Below are 26,331 nucleotides of genomic sequence, written 5' to 3'. Positions count from 1 at the left end.
CGAACACTTTCAAAGCCGGAGCGCCTGCATCCATTCGGACGACATGACCCAGCCAACGAAGCCGCTGGATCTTTATTCGCTGCGCTATGTCTATGTCGCCGTATAGCTCATACAGCTCATCGTTCCATCGCCTGCGATATTCGCCGTTGCTAACGTGCAAAGGTCCAAAAATCTTACGCAGAATCTTTCTCTCGAACACTCCAAGCGTCGCTTCATCGGATGTTGTCATCGTCCAAGCTTCTGCGCCATACGTTAGGGTGGGCATGATGAGAGTCTTGTAGAGTGTTAGTTTTGTTCGTCGAGAGAGGACTTTACTGCTCAGTTGCCTACTTAGTCCAGAGTAGCACTTGTTGGCAAGAGAGACTCTACGTTGGATTTCAAGGCTGACATTGTTATCGGTGTTAATGCTGGTTCCTAAATAAACGAAATCTTTTACAACCTCGAAATTATAACTGTCTACAGTGACGTGGGTGCCGATACGCGAGTGCGCCGACTGTTTGTTTGAAGACAGGAGGTACTTCGTTTTGTCCTCGTTCACCACTTTGCCTCTTTATCCAGTTTGGAGAAGGCAGAACTAATAGCGCGGATATCAATATCATCGGCATACGCCAAAAATTGTACGCTCTTATAAAAAATTGTGCCTGAGCGATTAAGTTCTGCGGCTCGTACGATGCTCTCCAACATCGTACAATGCTCTCCAACATCAGGTTAAAGACTGAGAATCAGATGAGCGCAAAACAGAAGCTGCAAACTCATCATGCTTTTGTAGTAGGGCTATTCGGCGACGTTTCGTCCTTTTTGAGGACTCAACAAAATCCATTTTGGGCCGTCCACGACTAGAACTCAGATCAATTTGTTGAGCACTACCAGTAGGCTTCAGGACAATAAATTCTTTAGTTTTTAGCCATTCAGATTGGTATTGTACAACTAAACTTCTAATTCTTTTGTACTGAATCCAGAAGGCAACTATGTTTTTGCAAATGTACTGAATACATTTCTTAAGGTCAATCGTATTGACTTCGTAGCCTTTGCTTTTTATGTTTAGTGCCAGTAAATTATTTATGCCTTGCATTTTTTCGGCATTCGTGCCTTTTTCTTTGCACCAAAGATCAAAAATGTGGATGCGTGAAAACACACAGTTATAAGATGCTCCTATACAAAGAAAATAAAATGTGCAAAGCAAACATAAATTAGTACAGTAAATTTAATGTAAGAAAAGGTACAAAACAAACGACGAAAACGAAAACGAAACCAACAACACAAAGATCAACTGATAACGGTGGATATTTGTCCCATGAAAATAAATAAGACCACTTTAGTTTATTTATGAATATAAGGTAATTAGCAACTTTTAGCAACTAAACTTTTCATGATTATTACCTTAAAACATTGACAAATACAGTGATGACACTCTCAATGGGGGCATCCGGGGGCAACGCAACTAAAACTTTTAGTAAACATAAAAAAGACGTACACAAAATGCACAAAAAAGGTTAAGACGTTCAAAATCACACCAAAATGTTTGAATTGATCAAATTAACCTTTAAATAAACATTTATTAAAGTAAATACCTTCAATTACAAAATCCATTTTAAATTATTAATATCGGACCACTTTGTCAAACGTTTGATCACTTTGAAGTACTAATTTGCAATGACAAAGTACAAACAAAGCTCAGACGGGCTGCAAAAATGTACACAAGTTCATTCTTTCAATGCTATTTTTAGAAAGTTCCGTTAGATTTGTGGAAAACCGGTTTGGCATTTTGAAGATTGAATATTTTAGTGTCAATTTGTGTTCGTTTTGTCCAAGTATTTTGTGATGAAATTTTTGATTTTTGGCCTATGGCCATTCATATAATTCCAATTCCAGGGAAAATGCCCTCAACCGTTACCACACATCGTCTATCGGATAAATATTGGGCATTTGGATAAGTTTCTGCCTTCGAAAAAGAGATGTCGTTGCTGATACTATTTTTGTGTTCGCTCTAGCAATAAACTGATGATTTTAAGATAAGAACTCCAATTTTTAGAATTTTTCGTCAGAGAAATCCGTATGCTGCCTGAAAGATGCAGTAAAGTTATAGCTTCCAATGGCTTATACTTCACATAATATCACGTATTATTTAATTGATTAAATAATTCGTAACTTTAGCTAAGAAAGGGCAGAAACTTATTCCCATACTCAATAGATATATATAAATATGTACATATGTATGTATATATATACAAGATCCTCTAAGTCCTAGTGGAAGCATAGGACGCCTAATGGTAGTGTATGGCAGGTATAAAATTACCTACTTTTATACGACACAAATATGTAATTAAAATAAGCAAATCCAAATTTTTTCATAGCATCAAATATGATACATTTAATGAATATACATACATGAATATACAATAGGAATATAGGATGTCTGCACGTTTACCAGAGAACGTAAATTGATAGAGAAGGCTCAGGAACGAATGAGCAGGTTAAATGTCAAATGCTAACAAAACGCGGGTAAGAATTTTTTATTATTTTACCACGGCCTTGGAAAAGTTAACAGAAGAGAATTAACATAGCGGGGCGTAGTCAACAGAATTAAATATAGCGTTTGCATTGAAATGTAAAATGCTATGATTTGGTGTTAGGCAAAAGAAGGTAACATCAGACTTGTACATTTTTCTTTCATGCTTATTTGCCGTCGGCATTTTGCATGTGCCAATGGATTATTTCTTGTGAGATGAATAAATTAATTCTAAGTATATGCATGCATGAATGTGAAAATTGAAGTGTCTAATTGACTAAATTGTATTGAATTTAGGTCTATTATCATAACATAAAAATTAACTTATTAAACCATTCATTTACATCAAAGTTTATTATTCAACATTTTGATGTACTTTTTAAATTATTATATACATATGTATGAATATTCATATACTACAAAGTGTTGAATACATATAACATCTACTATCCATATACATGTGGGCAGAAAAACATCTTGACCTGCCTCATAACACAGCTCATATGTATCTACATATAAAAAATTCAAAAGCAAATAGACAAACGTATGCAAACATATTTCTAATATATGTATGAACGTATGTATGCAAAAATCACATTTCTCTTTCATGCTTATTTGCCGTCGGCATTTTGCATGCGCAAATGGATTATTTCTTGTGAGATTTCTTTTTGGTTTTTACCCTTTATTATTGTTTCTATTTCAACTTAAAATATTTACAATTTTTCTTTCTTTTTGGGTTTCAACAGTAATATATTTAGAAGCTAATACCACTATATACATTCATCTAAGAAAAAAAATTAACTCGTTATTTAATTAATTTAATTATTTAATGAATAAATATATTCATAAAATTGTGACACCATTTACATCTGCAGGTCAGTTGGTCGTTTGCGCTTAATTAAGCCTCCTCGTCTCGGTTTCCTCTTTTAATGGAAGTTGCCGAATTTCCCTGTTAGAATGTTCTAGTAGTCGGTTTGTGTGTCTTAAGCTGTTGTTGCGTATTTCTTCATTTAAGTTCTCGATGGATATTATCATTTAGTATATACCACTCTGCTTTTGATATAATTCTTATATTTGTACTGCTCGCAGTTCCCCAAAGCTCTGAGCCATATTTCCATATTGGTGTTATAATTACTTTGTATATTAGTATCTTATTTTCTAGTGAGAGCGTTGAATTTTTTCCCAAAAGCCAATGAAGTTGTTTAAACCTAGTCTTGATTTCGCGTCGTTTTTGTCCAATGTCTAACTTCCAGTTAAGTTTATTGTCTATAATCCTACCCAAGTATTTTGGCCTTGTGTCGTGGTGGATTTGTTTATTCTTTATGAATATTGGATTGTATTGTTTTTTTCTCTTGTTAGTGTATGTGACGTGGGCGGTTTTATCTTCGTTTATTTTGATTCCCCATTCCTCGAACCATTGAGAGGTGTTGTCAAGTAATTCCTGAAGTTTATAAGCAGCCGTTCTTGGATGTTTGTTTGATGATAACAATACAGTGTCGTCTGCAAATGTTGCTATTAGAGAATTCTTAGTTGCCGGTGTAGGGATATCAGCTGTGTAAAGAAGGTAAAGAAGCGGCCCAAGGACACTACCGTGCGGTATACCTGCTTCCATTGTTAGTATATCAGAATACTTATCTTCGAATTTTACATAAAATTGTCTTCCAGTTATATAACTTTTCATTAGTTCGTAGTAGTCTGTTGGTAAATAAGTCAAGAGTTTTTGTAGAAGTCCTGCGTGCCATACTGTGTCAAAAGCTTTGGCTACGTCGAGATATACTGCTTCACACGTTCGTTTTTTATCGATGTCTTCAAAAATTTTGTTTGTAACTCTGTGAACTTGTTGGATGGTGGAATGTTTTTGCCTGAATCCGAATTGGTGGCAAGGTATTATTTTGTCCTTTTGTATAATGGGATCGATTCTGTCAAAAAGTAACTTTTCAAAAATTTTTGATAATACTGGTAGTAGGCTTATAGGTCTGTACGAAGTTACTTGCGTAGGATCTTTGCATGGTTTTGGTATTGCGATAATTTGAGCAATTTTCCATACTTTTGGGAAATATTTCAAATTCAAGATTTGATTGAACAAGTTCCTTATATAGATAAGCCCCTTCTCTGGGAGTTCTCTTAAAATTTTCCCAGTTATTAGGTCGTATCCTGGCGACTTCTTAGGATCAGTTCTCTTACATATGCATTGCTTTATTTCTTCTAATGTAATATTTTTTGGTTTGCATGGATCTTTTTTTGCGTGGGTCGGGAAAAGGTTTACATTAGGCGTATTGTTCGTAAAAGTACTTTTGAAGTGTTTTACGAGAACTTCACCCTTGTCAAGAATTGTTCTAGTCCAGCTGCCATCAAGTTTTCTGATAGGTGGTTTGTATAAAATTTTATTTTCGATTTTGTTTGTAGCTTTCCATAGTGAATAGTTTGTCGTTATACCGGGTCCAAGTTTTTCGATGCGTCTCTTAATTTTCAAATTTTTATGGTCGAATAGTATTTGCTTGATTTCCTTTGTAGCAGCGTTTAGCTTGCTTTTGACAAATGGCAGCCTTGTTATTTGCCAGTGTTTACGTAAGCGGTTTTTGATTTTGATTTTTTCTTGGATGTGTGCAGGTATATTGTAGCTCGAGGAACAAATAGTTTCTTGTGGAGTTGATTTCATAGTGGCGTTCATTATTGTGTGTTTAAGATAGGCTATCACACTATCGATTTCCTCAAAGGTCTTTAAGCTTATTTTATTGTTAAGATTACAGATGACTATTTCTCTAAATGTATCCCAACAGGTTTTTCTGTTATATATGTTTCTATTCGAGGATTCCTTCGTATATGAGCTCTGATATATCATTATTATTGGGGAATGGTCAGATGACAATTCAATTAACGATTTAATTGACATATCTTCGTGGTTAACGTTTTTGGTTATAAAAAAGTCAATCAGAACTGGACTTTTTTTTGGATCAGTTGGCCAGTATGTTGGGTCGCCACTACTTATGAACTTGCTGTTGTTCCTTTTTATGGCGTCCAGTAAATTACGTCCTTTGGAGTTCGTCAATCTTGAACCCCAAATTGCATTTTTAGCATTATAATCCCCGCCATCTATGTATGTAGCGTTTGCCAAGTGTTTTCAAAAAGTCGTAGTATTGTGGTATGGAATTTATGTATTTTGGGGGACAATATACAGCAGAGATTGTTAGTTTGTCGCCTTCATCTTCAATTTGGATCGATGTCGCTTGTATGTTTTCTTTTTCGTATTTTTCTAATTCAATGCATTTAATGTCTTGCCTAATTATTATCGCTGTGCCACCATGGGCTTTGTTGTCAGGGTGGTTTGTGACAAATATTTTATAATTAGGTATTCTTGAAAAGCTTTTGTCAGTGAAGTGTGTTTCAGAAATTAGTAATACGTCTATTGAATTATGGTTTATAAATACTATCAGTTCTTTCAAGTGTTGGCCCAAGCCGTTTGCATTCCAAGCGACTATTTTCAGTCTACTTGTGCTGCCCATGTATTTTGTTCACGAGCAGTGTTATAATATTCATTATGTTTGACATTTGTGCGAAGACCTGCTTCATCATTTCTTTTAATTCTTTGATGTCGTCATTTGAAGTTGCTTCAGAATTGGTTTCAGAATTTGTCACACCCGATTGTGGGTTGTTAGAAGTAACTTGGGCATTTGACATTGTCGGTTTGACATATTGTGAATCTATTTGCCGATTTAAAGCGTTTTGCTGTTTATCAGTATTCAATTCATTGTTACGTTGCTCTGGGTATTGTTTTATTTTGAGTGCTTTGTACACCGCGCATCCTCTGTAGCTCGCTGTGAGTTTGCCTCCTCAAAGGGCGCATTTTATGTTGTTGCTATTTTCTACAACACACTCTATAGTTTTGTGATTACCCGCGCATTTTACAAAAACTGGGGGTTTTGTGCAAAAGTTTTTAGTGTGTCTGTATTTTTGACAATTTGTGCATTGTGGAATTGTTTTCTTTTGATGAGGCGGTTCAAAACTTATTTTGCAGTGTAATAGATTATTTATTGAATAAATATCTTTATTGTTTGAACCTTGCTTCATCTCCAATGAGAACAATGGCAGCGCTTTCTTTGTGCCTTTTTGCAAAATATTTTGAATATTAATTATTTCATGGCCTAATTCTAGTAGTTCCTGCTTAATTTCATTTTTATCAGCCGAATAATGCATTCCGCTTAGGAATACTTTGAATCCTCTTTCTTCCTTTAGTATAAAAGTGTAATACTGGGTTTTCTTCTCCTTTAATAAATTAATGATTGCAGTATAATTGTGTGATTCGAGTGGCTGTAGTTTAACTTCATTGTTTTTCAAAGCCTTAAGTTCATATTTGCAATTGTGAGATGAATAAATATATTAATTCTAAGTAAAGGGTGTTTTTTTAGAGGTTAGGTTTTCAAGTTGGCACTACTTTTTTCGTAGATGGTCTTTTTGACAGCTGTCACTTGATTTATGCTCAGTTTGGTTTGCCATTTCGTAATGAATAGACTTACACCTGAACAACATTTGCAAATCGCGCAAATTTATTACGAAAATAATGGTTCGGTTCGCGCGGTTCGAAAATAATGGTTTTTGTTCAGCGATGAAGCTCACTTTTGGTTGAATGGGTATGTCAATAAGCAAAATTGTGGCATTTGGAGTGAACATAATCCACAAGCCATTGCTGAGACGCCGTTACATCCTCAAAAAGTCACTGTTTGGTGTGCTCTATGGGCAGAGGGAATCATTGGTCCATATTTCTTTAAAAATGAAGCCGGCCATAATGTTACAGTCAATGGAGAGCGCTATAGAGCCATGATTAATGACTTTTTCGTGCCTGAATTGGACGATGTTCCAACAAGACGGCGCTACATGCCATACAGCCAACGCAACAATCGATTTATTGAAGGAAACTTTTGGTGAGCGCATTATCTCGCGCCGTGGACCTGTGGCGTGGCCTCCAAGATCGTGCGATATAACACCGCTGGACTATTTCTTGTGGGGCTATGTGAAGTCGCTTGTCTACGCAGATAAGCCCGAGACGATTGACGTCTTGGAAGAGAATATTCGGCGCGTTATTGCTGACATACGGCCCCAATTGCTCCAAAAAGTGGTCGAAAATTGGGCCTCTCGGCTGGAATTTATTCGAGCCAGCCGCGGCGGCCACTTGCCCAAAATCATTTTTAAAACATAATGGCAAACCCTTATCTTTATAATAAAGCTAAATTCTTGGCCATAACATTAAATTATATACATTTTATTTCATCTTGAAAACCTAACCTCTAAAAAAAACACCGTATACATTGAAAAATTTCACCACATCAGTTCAAGGTTAAGTGTATTATCAAAATTATTTCAAAATATCCACATAAAAAATTGACTTTGTAAGCCATTCATTTGCATCAAGGGTTAGTATTCAACAAAATGTGTCCTTTTTAAATTATTACGTACATATGTATGTGGGTATATTCATATACTACAAATTTTTAAATACAAATAACATCTACCATCCATATTCATGTGGGCAGAAAAAAATCTTGACCTGCCTCAAAACACAGCTCATATCCATATGTATCTAGATATGTATGTAAAAAAAATTCAAGAGCAAATAGACAAACTTATGCAAACATATTCCTAACATATGCAAAAAAACTCATCTAAACTCTATACATACATATGTAAGTATCTATATATGATGTTTCTATTCTAAGCAAAACAATGCATATTCGTATATATATACATATTATATAACCACACATACTTACTTTATGCCTCTACATGCGTATGCTTCCAAAACTAAAATTCTAAGCCTAGCGACTACAACAGTGGTCGCCAACCCGTCGATCGCGAGCTACCGGTAGCTCGCAAAGGCAATTCAGGTAGCTCGCGCTGCTCACGTTGCAAAAAATCCAAAAGACTGAAAATCATACCAGTATTAGCAAATTTCAGAAATTTTCATAATAAATAGATAAACAGCGGCAACACTGCGGTAAGCGATTTCGCGCCGACAAACACGACGCGAAGTCGCGTCTCCGTTCTAGGATCGGCTGGAACCGATTAGCGTGTTCGAGAATTTTTTGGCTTTATATATACGCAATGCATGTCGACATTGCGCTCAGTTTAATACTGAACGGCATTATCAACGTTCTGCGTGCAGCGGTTGGGTTAGAGTTCGAAACATTATGGCAAGCAGTAGTAAGAGGGCGAATACACACCATTTCCATTCGGAATGGGAAGAACAATACTTCTTCACAGAAGTTAAAGGCAAAAGTGTTTGTTTGTTATGTAATATATCTGTGTCAGTTCCTAAAAAAGGAAATATTGAGAGGCATCATAAAACTGTACATTCGAATTTTGAGAAGGCATTCCCGTTAAATTCTGCCACCAGAAAAGAAAAACTGAAACATTTAAAAGTCCAGTTAATTGGACAACAGTCCATATTTTTTTTTTTTTAGAGTCGAAGGCCTTGGCTGCTAGCACTCCTGTTAGTTATTAAGTATAATAATTGTATTATTGTAATAATCATAATAAAAATTATGCTGCAACTGAAGCATCTTATCGTGTTTCCCAGATAATTTCACAAAAGAAAAAACCTTATGAAGGCGGGGAAATCATAAAACAAGCATTTTTGGAAGCTGCAGATTCTTTATTCGCCAACTTTAGAAATAAAGACGAAATAGTGTCTGCTATAAAATCTATGCAACTTTCTGCTAATACAGTGATGAGGCGAGTAGAAGTAATGAGCAATAATATTTTATGATATTTTTTTACAGTTAAGAAGTGACTTAGATAACTGTATTTATTTTTCACTGCAACTGGATGAATCAACAGATGTAGTTGACACCTCACAGATGGCCATATTTGTCAGGATGGCTTTTAGTGATTTTACAATTAAAGGAGATCTTTTGAAGTTTATTCCACTCAAAGGACATACTACTGGGCTAGAGCTGTTTTCTCATTTAAAAAATCTCATCTCTTCTGAGAAAATTCCAATATCAAAAATTGTAGGCCTGACAACTGACGGTGCTCCAGCTATGGTGGGTTGTGATAAGGGGCTCGTGGCGCTATGTCATAAGGATGAAAGTTTTCCACAATTTCTTAGTTATCATTGTATTATATATCAGCAAGCATTATGTGAAAATTTTCTAAACTTGAACAACGTTATGAAACTGGTGGTGAAAATTGTGAGTAAGATTAGAGCTCAAGCGTTACAAAGAAGATTATTTAAAACCTTGGCTGATGAAATTGACTGTCAATACAGAGAGCTACTTCTTCACTCTGAAGTGCGATGGTTAAGCAGAGGACGAGTGCTCAAACGTTTCAATGATGTCCTGCCTGCTATACTCCAATTTTTCGACTTGGCTCAGAGATTTTCGTTTTCTTGTGGACATTACAGAGAAATTAAATGAGCTTAACTTGCAGCTTCAAGGCAGGGATAAAGAATTAGCGGAAATGATTTCTGATATAAATGCATTTATTACAAAACTTGAATTTTGGGAACAAAATCTAAAAAACCGCGATACTAAGCATTTTCCTATTCTTTCCGAAAATATATCCAAAAATCTATTAGAGCCCTATGACAGTAAATATCATATGGAAACAGTTTCTAACTTGAAGGAAAACTTCAAAACTCGTTTCAAGGATTTCAGCAAAATTGCTTTAGTGACGCAATTTGTTGTTTCACCCTTCATGGACATTGATATACAATAGTTTGCAACTTGTGTTATGAACAACTTTGGCGAAGACATTGCTGTGACAGAAATGGAACTGATTGCTTATCAAAGTGACTTGACTTTAAAATCTTTAGGTTCAAATACAAAATGTATATGGACTTTAGTAAGTAAAGATAAGTATTCAGTTTTATGTCGTGTTGCGTTGAAAGTGAAAGCGTTATTCAGTTCAACTTATTTGTGTGAATCTTCTTTTTCCAATATGAAATTTATTAAAAATAAATACCGCAATCGGCTTACAGATATACATTTGGATAACTGTATTCGAATGACTGTATCAAATTATACTGCAAATATTAAAAAAATTATCGATGAGTCAGAATGTCAACCTTCTCATTAAATGTGCTATTTTTATCTGCCCATATTTTATTTATATAATAATGTATTTTACTATTACTGTTTTGTTGTTTTTTTAAGTAGCTTGTGATTTGCCATTATGACTGCAAAAAATTTTGTTACGATTGATAGGTGTGAACGTGGATGTAGTTATGCATAAGTATAAGCAGAGAATGTTAATGCAATGAGAAGGTGCAAATGTTACTGTGAGCTTTTTCTGGTACAATTGAGATTTGAAAGATTTGAAGTAAGGAAATTTAGCACACCGAGTCAATTACATTAAAAAAAAATCGAATTTAAAAAAAAAAACAAATTAATAAAAAAAGGTTTGCGCCGGGAATTGAAATCGAGTCTAACATGTGGCGAGGAAAAATAGGCGGTGCGTTTATTTCTTCGACTGCTTATTTTTTTACCATTTTGTTTCTTTTGAAATGATAAGCGGATACATAAAATTTATTACAAATTTTTTTACGATTAGATTAAAAAAAAAAAATTTAAAAACGAAAAAAAAAGAATTTCCGCCGAGAATTGATGGCGAGTCACGTGGGGAGGATAAATACGCAGAGCGTTTATTTCTGCGCCTGCGTTGTGAACAAAAGGTTTGTGATGTCTACGTAGATATGTATGCGCGCGACGCGAATAAGTTTTAATAAATTCTGAAAGTAATTCATGAAGTTTTTCATAAATGATGGTATATGACAATATACATTATATGTATGTATGTACATGTCAATAGGAGGTATTTGCATTCAGAAAATAAAACGGCTTAAGATAAATCAACACTTATTTTATATTGTATGTCAATTTATAGTTTATGTATTCGACAGCATTTACCTACATATGTATGTATGTACATTTGTATATGAAAAATAATAATGCACAAGCGTAAGAACATCATCTTCCTTTCATACATATGTACATATGCATGTATTCCCAATAACCTTGACTTATGTACATATGTACACATGCCACAGCACATCACATTCTTACAAGAAATCAAATACACATACGCACTAGTGAACGAGTTTCTTCCTAACAAGTGCAAAAACAATTCTGCTCTATGTATGTATATATACCCACTTTATGTCCTAGCATATATACATACATATATACTTACTTGCCTTCTAAACTTCCTACAAAATAATTGTATTCATATGTTACTACATCCATGCACGTTCATACATTCAAGCATACATATATGCGCGAGCACAGCGCTCCCTTCTTGATTCCGTGTACTTTTGTCTTTCACCAGTCGATATTCCTAATATCAAAAACACAATACTTTGATAGACGCAAATGCAACAGGAAGCGCAACGCGAGGGCCGCTTTACCACCACACATTCTAAAATGTTCTAGAACACAACAAAAACACATACCTCACATGCGCATGTCGCCCGAAGCTAAAATCTAAACCTAGCGACTACAAAAACAAAATACATTCGTAGACGCAGTCGCAGCGGCAATGATTCTATCAGCGACGGCGCTGAACAATTTAGAACAAAAACAAAAAGTTCATTCATAAGTTCGAGCTCATATTTCAATTTCATTCATAAAACGAGTCGCCCATATGCCAATTTTCGCGACCATTCCAAAATAGTCAATATTGGAATATTTCGCGTGGAATTATTTGCCAATATTTGATAAATCTTGAATTTTTGTCATGTCGAGTGACCGCGGCTCCGTATGTATGTATGCACCCTTATATGTATGTAAATATGTCTTCTAACTGTTCGACAGTCGCGAGTTAATGCGACTGAGATTCCTTGAACAATTCCAGCGAATCACATATTTCTGTCCGCAAAGCCGCATATATGTACCCTATGATCAAAAAGTACCGGGAATGTTTAAACAAAACATAACAGAGTTAAATGTCAGGCAAATTTATATTATCTCCTTCAAAATGTGACCCGTCTGAAGCAACACACATGTGCATCTCTCAAAGGCTTCAAAACGGATAAATAATATTCTTTATTGACTGCCTGGACCGATGGAAGGTACTCATGGTGGACTACGCCTTGGCAATCGAAGAAAACAGTCAACATCACCTTCCCGGTTCTTTTTGCTCATAGGGTATATGTACATATCCCATCTTTTCAATGACAGGCAAGAAGACAGTCGCAGTTGTTGTTTTTTATATGCATACATTTTGTGTTCCTTGAAGGTTTGTATATTTTTATATATGTACATATGCCTGTATACGCGTTTGACTTTCTGGATGCATCCATGGATATTACAAAATTTTCTCATCAATATGTGTATGTAAGTAGTTCAGATTTGACTGAAGAGATTAAATATAGGAATGCATATTCATATGATTGCCTTTATGGCTGTTTTACATATAAATCAATTCAAAAGAAGTATGAATAATGTTATATAGAAAATAAATTTCTAAATAACAGGTACTAGAAAAACCTGAATACACTATTTTAAATCAATTCTAATTAAACCAAATACAAAAAATTAAATAAAAATATCGAACAAAGAAAAGTGTGTACAGGACTTGAACCTGAGTCAAATATGGGACGACGTACTGCATACACAACACTTTTTTCACGATTGTGCTAATCTATAAATAATAATGAAATTTTCTAAATCACTCATTTATTCGATTCGCAGTTTTATATGCATATACTCTTCGTTAGTTGAAAGTTTGTATGCGTAATTATATGAATATGTATGTGTGTATGTGCATTTGGCTTTCTGGACGGATATTAGAATGATATTTTCTCATCAATATAATTTGGATTTGATGAAAGAGATTAAATACATATTTTCTGTTTTGATTGATTTATATAAAAATCAGGTCATATCCAGTATGAACTATTTTATACCGAAAAAAAATTTCCATTTATAAAATACAAAAAAAACAGTATTTTAAAGAAATTTTAATTAAAATAAACTCAAAAATTTTACCAAATTTCATGGTTTGAATTGTAAAAAAAAATGTGCAAGAAAAAAAATATGACTTCAGGACTTGAAACTGAATTAAATACGTGCCAAAAAACAGCACGAATAATTCAGCCGACTTAAGCTTCTGCACCGCAAATTAACTGCCGAGCGGCCTTCTTAATCGCAAATTTATTGGCTTCGCTGTGGGCATGAAATAAGTCGATTCCCTTAGTAGTGTGACAAAAAATCTTATGAAATTCCTCAGTAGTTTGGTAAACGCAGAAAAAATCTGAATTCCTGTCCTAGCGTGGTAAGTAAATATAGAAACCCTCCACTCGCGTCACTCGCGTTGTAAATATCTGCAATTCCCCACTAGTGAGAAAAGTTGAATTTGAAATTACCTTAGTATGAATCTACAAATTAGTACTCGAAAAACGCTCATTTAACATATGCTCCTTCTCATTGCATTAACATTCTCTGCCTATATATTTGAATTTTTCCAAATCATCCAAAATTATATACATATGTATGTTATGTCTGTCTGTCTGGTGTCTGTAAAACTTTGTTGAATCAGAGAATGTTAATGCAATGAGAAGAAGCATATGTTAAATGAGCTTTCTTCGAGTACTAATTTGTAGATTCATACTAAGGTAATTTCAAATTCAACTTTTCTCACTAGTGGGGAATTGCAGATATTTACCCCCGAGTGGAGGGTTTCTATATTTACTTACCACGCTAGGACAGGAATTCAGATATTTTCTGCGTTTACCAAACTACTGAGGAAGTTCATAAGATTTTTCGGCACACTACTAAGCAAATCATCGACTTATTTCATGCCCACAGCGAAGTGAATAAATTTGCGATTAAGAAGGCCGCGCGGTAGTTAATTTGTGGTGCAGAAGCTAAAGTCGGCTGAATTATTCGTTTTGTTTTTTGGCACGTATTTAATTCAGGTTCAAGTCCTGAAGTCATTTTTTTTTTCATGCACATTTTTTTTTTACAATTCAAACCAGGAAAGTTTGGTAAAATTGTTGAGTTTATTTTAATTAAAATTTCTTTAAAATACTGTTTTTTTTGTATTTCATAAATGGAAATTTCTTTTCGGTATAAAATAGTTCATACTGGATATGACCTGATTTTTATATGAATCAATCAAAACAGAAAATATGTACATATGTATTTAATCTCTTTCATCAAATCCAAATTATATTGATGAGAAAATATCATTCTAATATCCGTCCAGAAAGCCAAATGCACATACACACATACATATTCATATAATTACGCATACAAACTTTCAACTAATGCAGAATATGTGCATATAAAACTGCGAATCGAATAAATGAGTGATTTAGAAAAGTTTATTACTAATTAAAGTTTAGCGCGATCGTGAAAAACGTGTTGTATATGCTCTACATCGTCCCATATTTGACTCAGGTTCAAATCCTGTACACACTTTCCTTTGTTCGATACTTTTATTTAATTTTTTGTATTTGGTTTAATTAGAATTGATTTAAAATAGTGTACTCAGGTTTTTCTAATACCTGTTATTTAGAAATTTATTTTCTATATAACATTATTCATACTTCTTTTGAATTGATTTATATGTAAAACAGCCATAAAGGCAATCATATGAATATGCATTCCTATATTTAATCTCTTCAGTCAAATCTGAACTACTTACATACACATATTGATGAGAAAATTTTGTAATATCCATGGATGCATCCAGAAAGTCAAACGCGTATACAGGCATATGTACATATATAAATATATACAAACCTTCAAGGAACACAAAATGTATGCATATAAAAAACAACAACTGCGACTGTCTTCTTGCCTGTCATTGAAAAGATGGGATATGTACATATACCCTATGAGCAAAAAGAACCGGGAAGGTGATGTTGACTGTTTTCTTCGATTGCCAAGGCGTAGTCCACCATGAGTACCTTCCATCGGTCCAGGCAGTCAATAAAGAATATTATTTATCCGTTTTGAAGCCTTTGAGAGATGCACATGTGTGTTGCTTCAGACGGGTCACATTTTGAAGGAGATAATATAAATTTGCCTGACATTTAACTCTGTTATGTTTTGTTTAAACATTCCCGGTACTTTTTGATCATAGGGTACATATATGCGGCTTTGCGGACAGAAATATGTGATTCGCTGGAATTGTTCAAGGAATCTCAGTCGCATTAACTCGCGACTGTCGAACAGTTAGAAGACATATTTACATACATATAAGGGTGCATACATACATACGGAGCCGCGGTCACTCGACATGACAAAAATTCAAGATTTATCAAATATTGGCAAATAATTCCACGCGAAATATTCCAATATTGACTATTTTGGAATGGTCGCGAAAATTGGCATATGGGCGACTCGTTTTATGAATGAAATTGAAATATGAGCTCGAACTTATGAATGAACTTTTTGTTTTTGTTCTAAATTGTTCAGCGCCGTCGCTGATAGAATCATTGCCGCTGCGACTGCGTCTACGAATGTATTTTGTTTTTGTAGTCGCTAGGTTTAGATTTTAGCTTCGGGCGACATGCGCATGTGAGGTATGTGTTTTTGTTGTGTTCTAGAACATTTTAGAATGTGTGGTGGTAAAGCGGCCCTCGCGTTGCGCTTCCTGTTGCATTTGCGTCTATCAAAGTATTGTGTTTTTGATATTAGGAATATCGACTGGTGAAAGACAAAAGTACACGGAATCAAGAAGGGAGCGCTGTGCTCGCGCATATATGTATGCTTGAATGTATGAACGTGCATGGATGTAGTAACATATGAATACAATTATTTTGTAGGAAGTTTAGAAGGCAAGTAAGTATATATGTATGTATATATGCTAGGACATAAAGTGGGTATATATACATACATAGAGCAGAATTGTTTTTGCACTTGTTAGGAAGAAACTCGTTCACTAGTGCGTATGTGTATTTGATTTCTTGTAAGAATGTGATGTGCTGTGGCATGTGTACATATGTACATAAGTCAAGGTTATTGGGAATACATGCATATGTACATATGTATGAAAGGAAGATGATGTTCTTACGCTTGTGCATTATTATTTTTCATATACAAATGTACATACATACATATGTAGGTAAATGCTGTCGAATACATAAACTATAAATTGACATACAATATAAAATAAGTGTTGATTTATCTTAAGCCGTTTTATTTTCTGAATTCAAATACCTCCTATTGACATGTACATACATACATATAATGTATATTGTCATATACCATCATTTATGTACATATAGAGTATACGTTCATTTATGAATGTATGTAATGAAAAACTTCATGAATTACTTTCAGAATTTATTAAAACTTATTCGCGTCGCGCGCATACATATCTACGTAGACATCACAAACCTTTTGTTCACAACGCAGGCGCAGGAATAAACGCTCTGCGTATTTATCCTCCCCACGTGACTCGCCATCAATTCTCGGCGGAAATTATTTTTTTTTCGTTTTTAATTTTTTTTTTTTTAATGTAATCGTAAAAAAATTTGTAATAAATTTTATGTATCCGGTTATCATTTCAAAAGAAACAAAATGGTAAAAAAATAAGCAGTCGAAGAAATAAACGCACCGCCTATTTTTCCTCGCCAGAGAATGTTAATACAATGAGAAGGAGCAAATGTTAAATGAGCTTTTTTCGAGTACTAATATGTAGATTCATACTAAGGTAATTTCAAATTCAACTTTGCTCACTAGTGGGGAAATGCAGATATTTACAACGCGAGTGACGCGAGTGGAGGGTTTCTATATTTACTTACCACGCTAGGACAGGAATTCAGATTTTTTCTGCGTTTACCAAACTACTGAGGAATTTCATAAGATTTTTCGGCACACTACTAAGGAAATCGACTTATTTCATGCCCACAGCGAAGTGAATAAATTTGCGATTAAGAAGGCCGCGCGGTAGTTAATTTGTGGTGCAGAAGCTAAAGTCGGCTGAATTATTCGTTTTGTTTTTTGGCACGTATTTAATTCAGGTTCAAGTCCTGAAGTCATATTTTTTTTCTTGCACATTTTTTTTACAATTCAAACCAGGAAGGTTTGGTAACATTTTTGAGTTTATTTTAATTAAAATTTCTTTAAAATACTGTTTTTTTGTATTTCATAAATGGAAATTTTTTTTCGGTATAAAATAGTTCATACTGGATATGACCTGATTTTTATATAAATCAATCAAAACAGAAAATATGTACATATGTATTTAATCTCTTTCATCAAATCCAAATTATATTGATGAGAAAATATCATTCTAATATCCGTCCAGAAAGCCAAACGCGCATACACACATACATATGCATATAATTACGCATACAAACTTTCAACTAACGCAGAATATGTGGATATAAAACTGCGAATCGAATAAATGAGTGATTTAGAAAATTTCATAATTATAGATTAGCGCAATCGTGAAAGACGTGTTGTGTATGCGGTGCATAGTCTCATGTTTGACTCAGGTTCAAGTCCTGTACACACTTTTCTTTGTTCGATATTTTTATTTAATTTTTTGTATTTGGTTTAATTAGAATTGATTTAAAATAGTGTATTCAGGTTTTTCTAATACCTGTTATTTAGAAATTTATTTTCTATATAACATTATTCATACTTCTTTTGAATTGATTTATATGTAAAACAACCATAAAGGCAATCATATGAATATGCATTCCTATATTTAATCTCTTCAGTCAAATCTGAACTACTTACATACACATATTCATGAGAAAATATTGTAATATCCATGGATGCATCCAGAAAGCCAAACGCGCATACACGCATATGTATATAAATATTTATAAACTAGTATGTAACCCCCGAAAATCGGATGGGCTTTTTTCCCACGGAAAGTAAACAACATATGTGACACTTTTATATATTAAAAGTTATGATGATTAGAAAAGTGTATATTTTTATTCATATGTAATACCTGTGTAAGAACTTATGCATGCCTATAACATTTTTAAAATTTTGTTCAGTTAATTGAGTAATTTTCTTTTTTAAATTACTTCATTATAAACTACATTCAACGTGAAGTTTTCGTTATTGCCCATTTGAACGCATATATTTTCCCAGGATCTAACCCGGCTTAACGCAACATAAAGTTGGCCGTGGGCAAAGCAATCCTCCTTTAAATGAAGCGCCACCCTTGATAATGTTTGCCCCTGGGCCTTATTTATAGTTATGGCGAAGGCTATTATAATTGGAAATTGGCGACGCTTCAACGTGAAGGGAAGTGTGGTTTCGCTCGGCTGCAAATTTATACGAGGCAATAGAAATCGCCTTCCCTGAGCCTCTCCGCATAACACTTCCGCGTGCAAGCAATTCGAATGCATTTCTTTTACGATAAGTCGTGTGCCATTCACCAATCCTTCTGCTGGGCTTAAATTGCGAATCAACATTATCACTGTTCCAATTTTCAATTGAAGCTTATGCGGCGGAGTTCCACTAAAATTGAGGGAGTGTAAAAATTCCACTGGGAATCTTACCTGATCTTGTGAATCTTGTGAAACAATCGTATCAGCGCTGAGATATGTGCGCTCTTGACCAGGTAGCATATCGACTATACTCGAGTTTATGATGGCACATTGATCATTTTTTGGACATAATATGGCTCGGTCTTTTAAATTATCAATTTCTATTATTCCATTATTTGGTTGGAAAACCCAGTCAATGAGGTTTCCGTTTTTTAAAAGAATTTGATCAGGAATTTTTACTCTTGATGCATTGTCTTGCCCTTCGCCGTGTCCTATGCGCAAAAGAAAATTACAATAGTCGGATTCTTGAATACGCATATTGATTGTGAGCTTAAATGATTTAAAAAATTTCCACAAAGAGCAACGTTTTAAACAATTATCAACTATGCCAGTTCGCGTACTTCTCGGTACCACAGGCAAAACTTGCCTAAAGTCTCCACCCAGAATAATAATTTTCCCACCAAAAGGCGTCTCATTTTGGTGAATATCGCGCAAAAGACGATCTAAACACAACAGAGCTCTGCCAGGTACCATGCTAGCTTCATCCCAAATAATAGCTTTTGCTGCCTTTAATGCCTGACCAACTTTAGTGTTTGGTTTTACCAAAGAAACTGACGATTCAGTCAACGGTATGGGAAATTTAAAAACGCTGTGAGCAGTTCGCCCGCCTGGCAACAAAATTGAAGCTATACCTGTCCAAGCTACGGTAATCACTGTTTCTCCAATACCACGAATATAGTGAGTAAGAGTTTTATATAGAAATGTTTTTCCAGAGCCACCAGGTCCATCAATAAAAACAGCTTTAACAGATATGCCCTCATCATTTAGCATTGTACATACTTCGTCAAAAATGTGTTTTTGTTCTCGATTAAGCTGATCTTTTAATGTTTGTGCGCATATCAAATCGACTTCAATGTCAGTTGTTAAAGTTGTAAGGTTGTCTGCAAAAGAAACTTCCGGCAAACCAAAATGTTTTAAAGAAGTATTGTGGGAAAGTAAAATTTGATTAATTTCCCGCAACGCCAATATTTCACTTTCTACTACATTATTATCTCTTACAAAATCTTCAATAAAATATTCTTTAAATGTTGTCCAAAGTTCAAGGGGCGAAGTAGGTTCTCCAAACACGCAAATCATGGCAAAAATACGTCTTAACTGTGAGGGCATTTTGAAGGTAGAAACTTCTGTTAAAACAGCAACCCATTCCGAGTTATCCACTAATAGCTTTCGTTTGACGGCCGATTCCCAAAAAGAAGAGAGGAGCTCATTACCAACTGTCAATAAATCATTGTATGATTTAGGATCCTTTATGGAAACTAACAGTAAACGTAATGCAAATCGTTCTCGATCCTTTGGATCGACCGTATAAATTCTGCCTATTGCGTTGGCTAAATTTTTTCTTCTCTGCCACGAACGTGAGCCTTGCTGAAAAGTGTAATGTTCAGGAATTTCTTGATAAGTCAATGTATTAGCAAAAGTATCTATTGTATTCAGCTTAAAGTACGCAGTAAGTGTAGTGTCTCGGAATTCCGTAATCGCTTCTGCTATAATAGCACTGTCTTCACGAAAGTAAATATTTTGTAAATTTGGAAGGTGTACCGCAAGAGGTTTTACTGTGTGTGATTTTTCCTGCATTGGAAATTCAAAAAGTCTCCAACACGCTTCTGGTGCGCTTACATACCTAGCATCTACAAAAGTCGTTATCTCATCAAAATTAATGCAGTTACTAACAGGTTGTTCAATGATCTGAATACTTGCACAATCATATCCTTTATAGATATATTTATGTAGGTACTTAACACTTTTGATTGAAGAACATATTTCAATATTGATGTGAGCGGCGTATTTTTTTGTTAAGTATTTATTATATGGTACGATCCATCGATTATCTAATTCAATTTGGTTTTGATTGACTCGAACTAAAACTTTGCTCCCGTCATCGCGGCGACGATACTGGGGATACCCATTGACATCTTGCAAAGTAACTTCTTGAAATAGTTTTGGATATTTTTTTGTGCATTCTCCAGATTCAGACATGCAAGGCGATGAAGGATTAAGTGGGCCACATGGACCATGCACCATACATTTTAAAACAATTTCATGAAGTTCAGGCTCAGTTTCTTTATTCGGAATTTCAGCACAAACAGCCAAGTCTATAATAGAAGCATCAATAATGGTATCTGCATCATGAAGAGCAACCAAAATATGTGCATGCGGTAGACCTCTTTTTTGAAGTTCTATTACGTATAGAAAATATTTCACCCTTCCAAATACATGCTTTTTTGAAATATCATTTAAAAGATCTTTTAGTTTTTGCTTAAAAACTTGCGCTATTAACTCAGGACGCATTTGGGGTACTTGATACTGTTCAATGTTTTGAGTTATCTCAGGCCATTTTGGATTAGAGGTAAAAGTTATGAAAAGTGACGGCTTTCCATGTTTTCTAACAATAGCCATGGCATCTTGGTAATGCATATTCATATTGCGAGGTGAGCCTGGAAAACTGGAAGGCAGAACGACAATGCGACCAGGGCGTGTATTTTCTAGTTCTGCTTGATGCATAGCATAATCGTGTAAGCCAGCATATGTTTCAAGTCGAAGCTGATGTTGGTGATTACGCAAAAACGCCAACCTTGCACCCTCTATTCTAACGTACTGATGAACTAAATATTGTTGCCAAAGTTTACCTGAAGCATGAAGTAAGCTGAAACCTTCTCGAATCGCCATTCGATATCCAACGAATTGCAACTGTGTGACCCTGAACCTGCGACTTGTTCTGTATTCTTGCTCATGTAGTAGTGCTTCGTCGTATCCTGGCTCACCATAGGGAAATAAAAGAGGGTAAACCAAGGGATCGCATAATCTATGTAAAGTTGAAATCGTGGTGCAATACTGTGTTTCTGAGCTGTGAGAAAATACTCTTAAATCACGGCTTGCCGGTGGTTCACCATCCTCAGTTGTGAAAACGGCTGCAATTTCTGAGCAGTTAGGCAAATTATAACGCCGATTCGCATGACTACTGAAGAAAATCATGCTCACTTTGTGCGGAACTCGATTTGCCTGTCGTGCTCTCTATTCCTCCTCGCGTTCAACTTGTGCCATAAATTTATACTGACGGGCTAAGGGATTCACGGTTGATATCATCTCGTGTAGGCATTTCATCAAGGAACTATCGCAATTTGCATTCCTTTGTAGTCGAATGTCAGTGGCTTGGTCAGTATCAAGTATATAAAGCTGTGCGTATAATGAGTTTGAATCATTATTAGCATGAAGAGGACCCACTCGATGGTAAATTGATCCATGTATCCGAAAACAATAAGGGCCACGTCCTGGTGGCTCTACAATTTTAGCTTCAAAAGATGCAAAAGCGAATGAGCTATTTATTTGTCTTATATTCTCTAAGTAATGGGACCGGAAAGAGTTCAAATTATTTTCAAAAACCCTTTCCAAAAAATCAGGTACGCGAGGTATAGGTATCTGCACTTTCCCACCGTGGCAGCATGTAAGGAATTGATTTCTTCCCTATAAAAAATTTTTCTTTATCAAGTTTACCAAAGTTTTTCAATAATGGAAAGTTACCTTTTCACATTTAAAATGTTTAGCATTGCAATGCAAACATATACTGGTTAAACCACCAAGCGTGTTATATTCTGCATTAAATGCTGGATCTAGAGCTTTTTTGTATGTACTTGTGCTTGCATGAATACGGACCTAAAAACATGAAATCGTTTAAAACATATATTATATGAAGCGGAAGCAAAGAGATGTAAGTTTTCAACAAAAACCGATTTAAGCGCACAACCACTTTGTTAAAACTCTATCTTATTTGAAGGATAGACATGTACTCTTTTCTAGTACGACACATCGCGTGCCAAATGCCAAAAGGGCGTTTACAGCAAGTAGATGGATCCATGCCAAAAGCGTATCAAATAAAAAACTAATTTGTCTCTCTCTCTTCATTTTTTAAAACTATTTAAAATTTTGAGTTTTGCAAAAAGGATCAAGCGGACACAAAATTTTTAAATACATACATACGTTTATATATTGTAGATCAATTGTACCATATATGAACGAAAACAAAAGTGGATGCTTCTACCAATCATATCCAATACGTGACGTTTCAAACATTTATCACTTACTTACCTGCTCTATTCCTCCACTTAAAGTAGGAACTCTTCTACGAACTCTTCTTGGGCGTCCTCTAGGCATATTTTAAAATTAAATATGTATGTATGTACTTTTTTCTCAAAATAAATTCTATTTTGCGTCTGCCCAAAACTCTTACTAATTTGCACTGTTACCGTTGTTTTAAGTGAACTGACAAATTTCAAGTAAATTGTCAATTTATACCACATCATGGCAATACCATCACAACAAAATTTTGAAAAAAATTCGCAGCAACCGTTGGGACTATGTCCATGAATACATATGTATTTATTAGTAAGGATAACAAAACAAAACAATAATTGAGAATCCAAATGTATACAATGCTGTGCTCATTAGAAAGAGAGCTAAACAAAGCAAACGTACTCATATATACATATGCGTTTGTGTGTCATCCCGCTTTACATAGACATCGCTGTTAATATGTAATATGAAAATTTTGATAACTTTACACGCAAATATTTCATGAACAAATTAACCAATTTTAATTTTTATAATTTTCCGGAAATATGCTCATCAAAACCTTTCTTTTGATATATAATATATTTCATATCTGTACATATTGTAGTTAAGTCAGAATAAGCGCCATGTTTTAAAATAATAAAATAATACTATAGAACAAGATAGAAGAAGAATATTATTGCGATCACAACAAAATTCTGAAAAAAATTCGCAGCAACCGTTGGGACTATGTTCATGAATACATATGTATTTATTAGTAAGGATAACAAAGCAAAACAATTATTGAGAATCCAAATGTATACAATGCTGTGCTCATTAGAAAGGGAGCTAAACAAAGCAAATGTACTCATATACATATATGCGTATATTTGTGTGTCAACCCGCTTTGCATAGACATCGCTGTTATCAATATGAAAATTTTGATAACTTTACACGCAAATATTTCATGAAGTAATTAACCAATTTTAATTTTTATAATTTTCCGGAAATATGCTCATCAAAACCTCTCTTTTGATATATATTTCATATCTGTACGTGTAGTAGTTTAGTCAGAATAAGCGCCATATTTTAAAATAATACTATAGATATATACAAAACTTCAACGAACACAAAATGTATGCATACAAAAAACAACAACTGCGACCGTCTTCTTGTCCGTCAGTGAAAAGATGGGATATGTATACCCCATGGGCAAAGAGAACCGGGAAGGTGATGTTGACTGTTTTCTTCGATTGCCAAGGCGTAGTGCACCATGAGTACCTTCCATCGGGCCAGGCAGTCAATAAAGAATATTATTCATCCGTTTTGAAACCTTTGAGAGATGCTGTATGTTGCAAACGTCCGGAAATGTGAGCAAACAATTCTTGGATTTTGCGAGATGATAACGTGCCATCGCACCGATCAAAAAGATCAAAGAGAATACGACGAAGGAGCTGAAGGCCATGTCGGCCTACCGGGGATGTTTGGAGGACTGGGTTAAACGTTGACACATGTGTGTTGCTTCAGACGCGTCATATTTTGAAGGAGATAATATAAATTTGCTGAAATTTAACTCCGTTATGTTTTATTTAAACATTCCCGGTACTTTTTGATCATAGGGTACATATATGCGGCTTTGCGAACAGAAATGTGTGATTCGCTGGATTTGTTCAAGGAATCTAATACTAAGTTTCCACCGCAGCCGGAGTTTTGGTTCTCTGCCGCTATCGTGTTCTTAGCGCAAACACGAAACAAAACACCTGTCAAATCCCATACAAAATTAAAACACAACTCCATACCTAAACCCACTTTTCAAAGCGTGTTTTGTTGGGTTTGCGTCTAATTTAATTATTAAGTGGTGGCAATGTTGCTCATTTTCCTCATTTATTATTGCATTCTTATCGAAACATGGCAACAATGATTGCAATTTGTCAATATGACATTTGATTGACGCACCGGCTATCCATTTGGTGAATCTTGCTCAAACGACTGTTATATATATCAAACAACAGGTAAAAAACCGAGTGTTAAGCGAATAGAGGCTACTGGTGATGCGCCAATTCCGCAATATGGGCCGGGAATAGTTTTACACGAACATTATTTATATACGGTTGGGGGAACAACTGGCTATGATTACTCTTGTGAAGTGCATCGCTTAAATTTGCGCACACAAGTGTGGGAATGCGTATATATCTGTCGTCCAGATATACGCGAAGATCCAGAGGGTCGTTATCGTCACGAAGTTGTCTACGATGGGCAATACATATATGTGCTGGGTGGTGGTACATCGAATTTAGTGTATGATTTACAACGCATCCCTGCATTTAATTTAATTACATACCGATGGGAATATTTCGTCACATTACCCGATCGAACATCACAAACAAATCTAACAATCGAGCGACAAAATTCCGGATATCCAAACCCACGAAAGTGCTTTTCCTGCGTACAGCACACGAAATCAAATGGTGAGGTCGAAGCATTTATTACGGGAGGCTTGCAGGTGCGTAATAATTAAATTTAGTAGGTATTATTAAATTATATTTGAAGTTGGATATCCCTTTTCCATTTGCAGGCCGATCAAGTATATTTTTCAGATATATGGAGATTAAATTTTACTACTAAGCAATGGACACTTATAAAAACAGCCTCTCTACCAAAAGCTTTGTACTTCCATGCCGCAGCGCACAGTCAAAATGGTTGTATGTATATATTCGGTGGTATTGAATATGATGAAAAACGTATACGACGGTGCAATGTGGATGACCATACCATTATTAAGTGAAATTTGCTGGGAGGCAGTGTTACATTACAGACCAAATCTCAAATTGAATGGCCACTCACAGCTGCTTAAAATGGGCATACCATTGCGCTTTGCACAGAGATTGTGGCATTCTTCAAAAGCCAAATGATTATACAATAAATGAAGAGATATATGGTATGGTATGTCATGTAACGAGCAATAAGAAGCGACAATTTTTATGTTTCATTCTAGACATAAAAGCATAATTATTGTTTGCTAACCATTTAGGAATGACATAGTTTCATATGAAAGAAATGGAACCAAAAGAATAAACATAATAAAATAAGACATTAATAATGAGTAAAAATGAAAAAATCTAATTAATATCAAAATAAGAGTAATTATTTTTATACGCTACATATGTGTACGAGCAGTAGTGGCGATTTTTTTTACAATATGTTTCATACACTGTCAATGGATGCTCAGATCACGAATTCTAGAAAATTGTATCATAAGAGT

At 34.9% G+C, this 26,331-nt stretch overlaps 1 protein-coding gene and 1 pseudogene across 1 annotated transcript; one reads left to right on the top strand and one right to left on the bottom strand.

Annotated features, from left to right (window-relative positions):
- Positions 1 to 18,918: 18,918 nt before the first annotated feature.
- On the bottom strand, positions 18,919 to 23,320 carry LOC129250516 (uncharacterized; annotated as a pseudogene).
- Positions 23,321 to 24,259: 939 nt separating this feature from the next.
- On the top strand, positions 24,260 to 26,113 carry LOC129250515 (kelch domain-containing protein 10 homolog). Its single transcript, XM_054890136.1, has 3 exons — positions 24,260 to 24,299; positions 25,082 to 25,572; positions 25,645 to 26,113. Exons 1-3 carry the CDS (start codon positions 24,260 to 24,262, stop codon positions 25,852 to 25,854), a joined length of 741 nt encoding a protein of 246 aa, XP_054746111.1. The 3' UTR covers positions 25,855 to 26,113.
- The last annotated feature ends 218 nt before the right edge of the window (positions 26,114 to 26,331 follow it).

The sequence above is a fragment of the Anastrepha obliqua genome, chromosome 6 (genome assembly GCF_027943255.1).
Source record: "Anastrepha obliqua isolate idAnaObli1 chromosome 6, idAnaObli1_1.0, whole genome shotgun sequence".
In the NCBI taxonomy this organism is placed as follows: Eukaryota; Metazoa; Arthropoda; class Insecta; order Diptera; family Tephritidae; genus Anastrepha; species Anastrepha obliqua.
Note: the sequence above shows the minus strand (reverse complement) of the source record. Positions and strands in the feature narration are given on the sequence as shown.

Coding starts and splice junctions, on each gene's coding strand:
- LOC129250515 (XM_054890136.1), top strand. CDS start 24,260: ATGGGATATGTATACCCCATGGGCAAAGAGAACCGGGAAG. Junction 24,300..25,081: donor GGGCAAAGAGAACCGGGAAG/GTGATGTTGACT, acceptor ATCAAACAACAG/GTAAAAAACCGAGTGTTAAG. Junction 25,573..25,644: donor TTATTACGGGAGGCTTGCAG/GTGCGTAATAAT, acceptor TTCCATTTGCAG/GCCGATCAAGTATATTTTTC.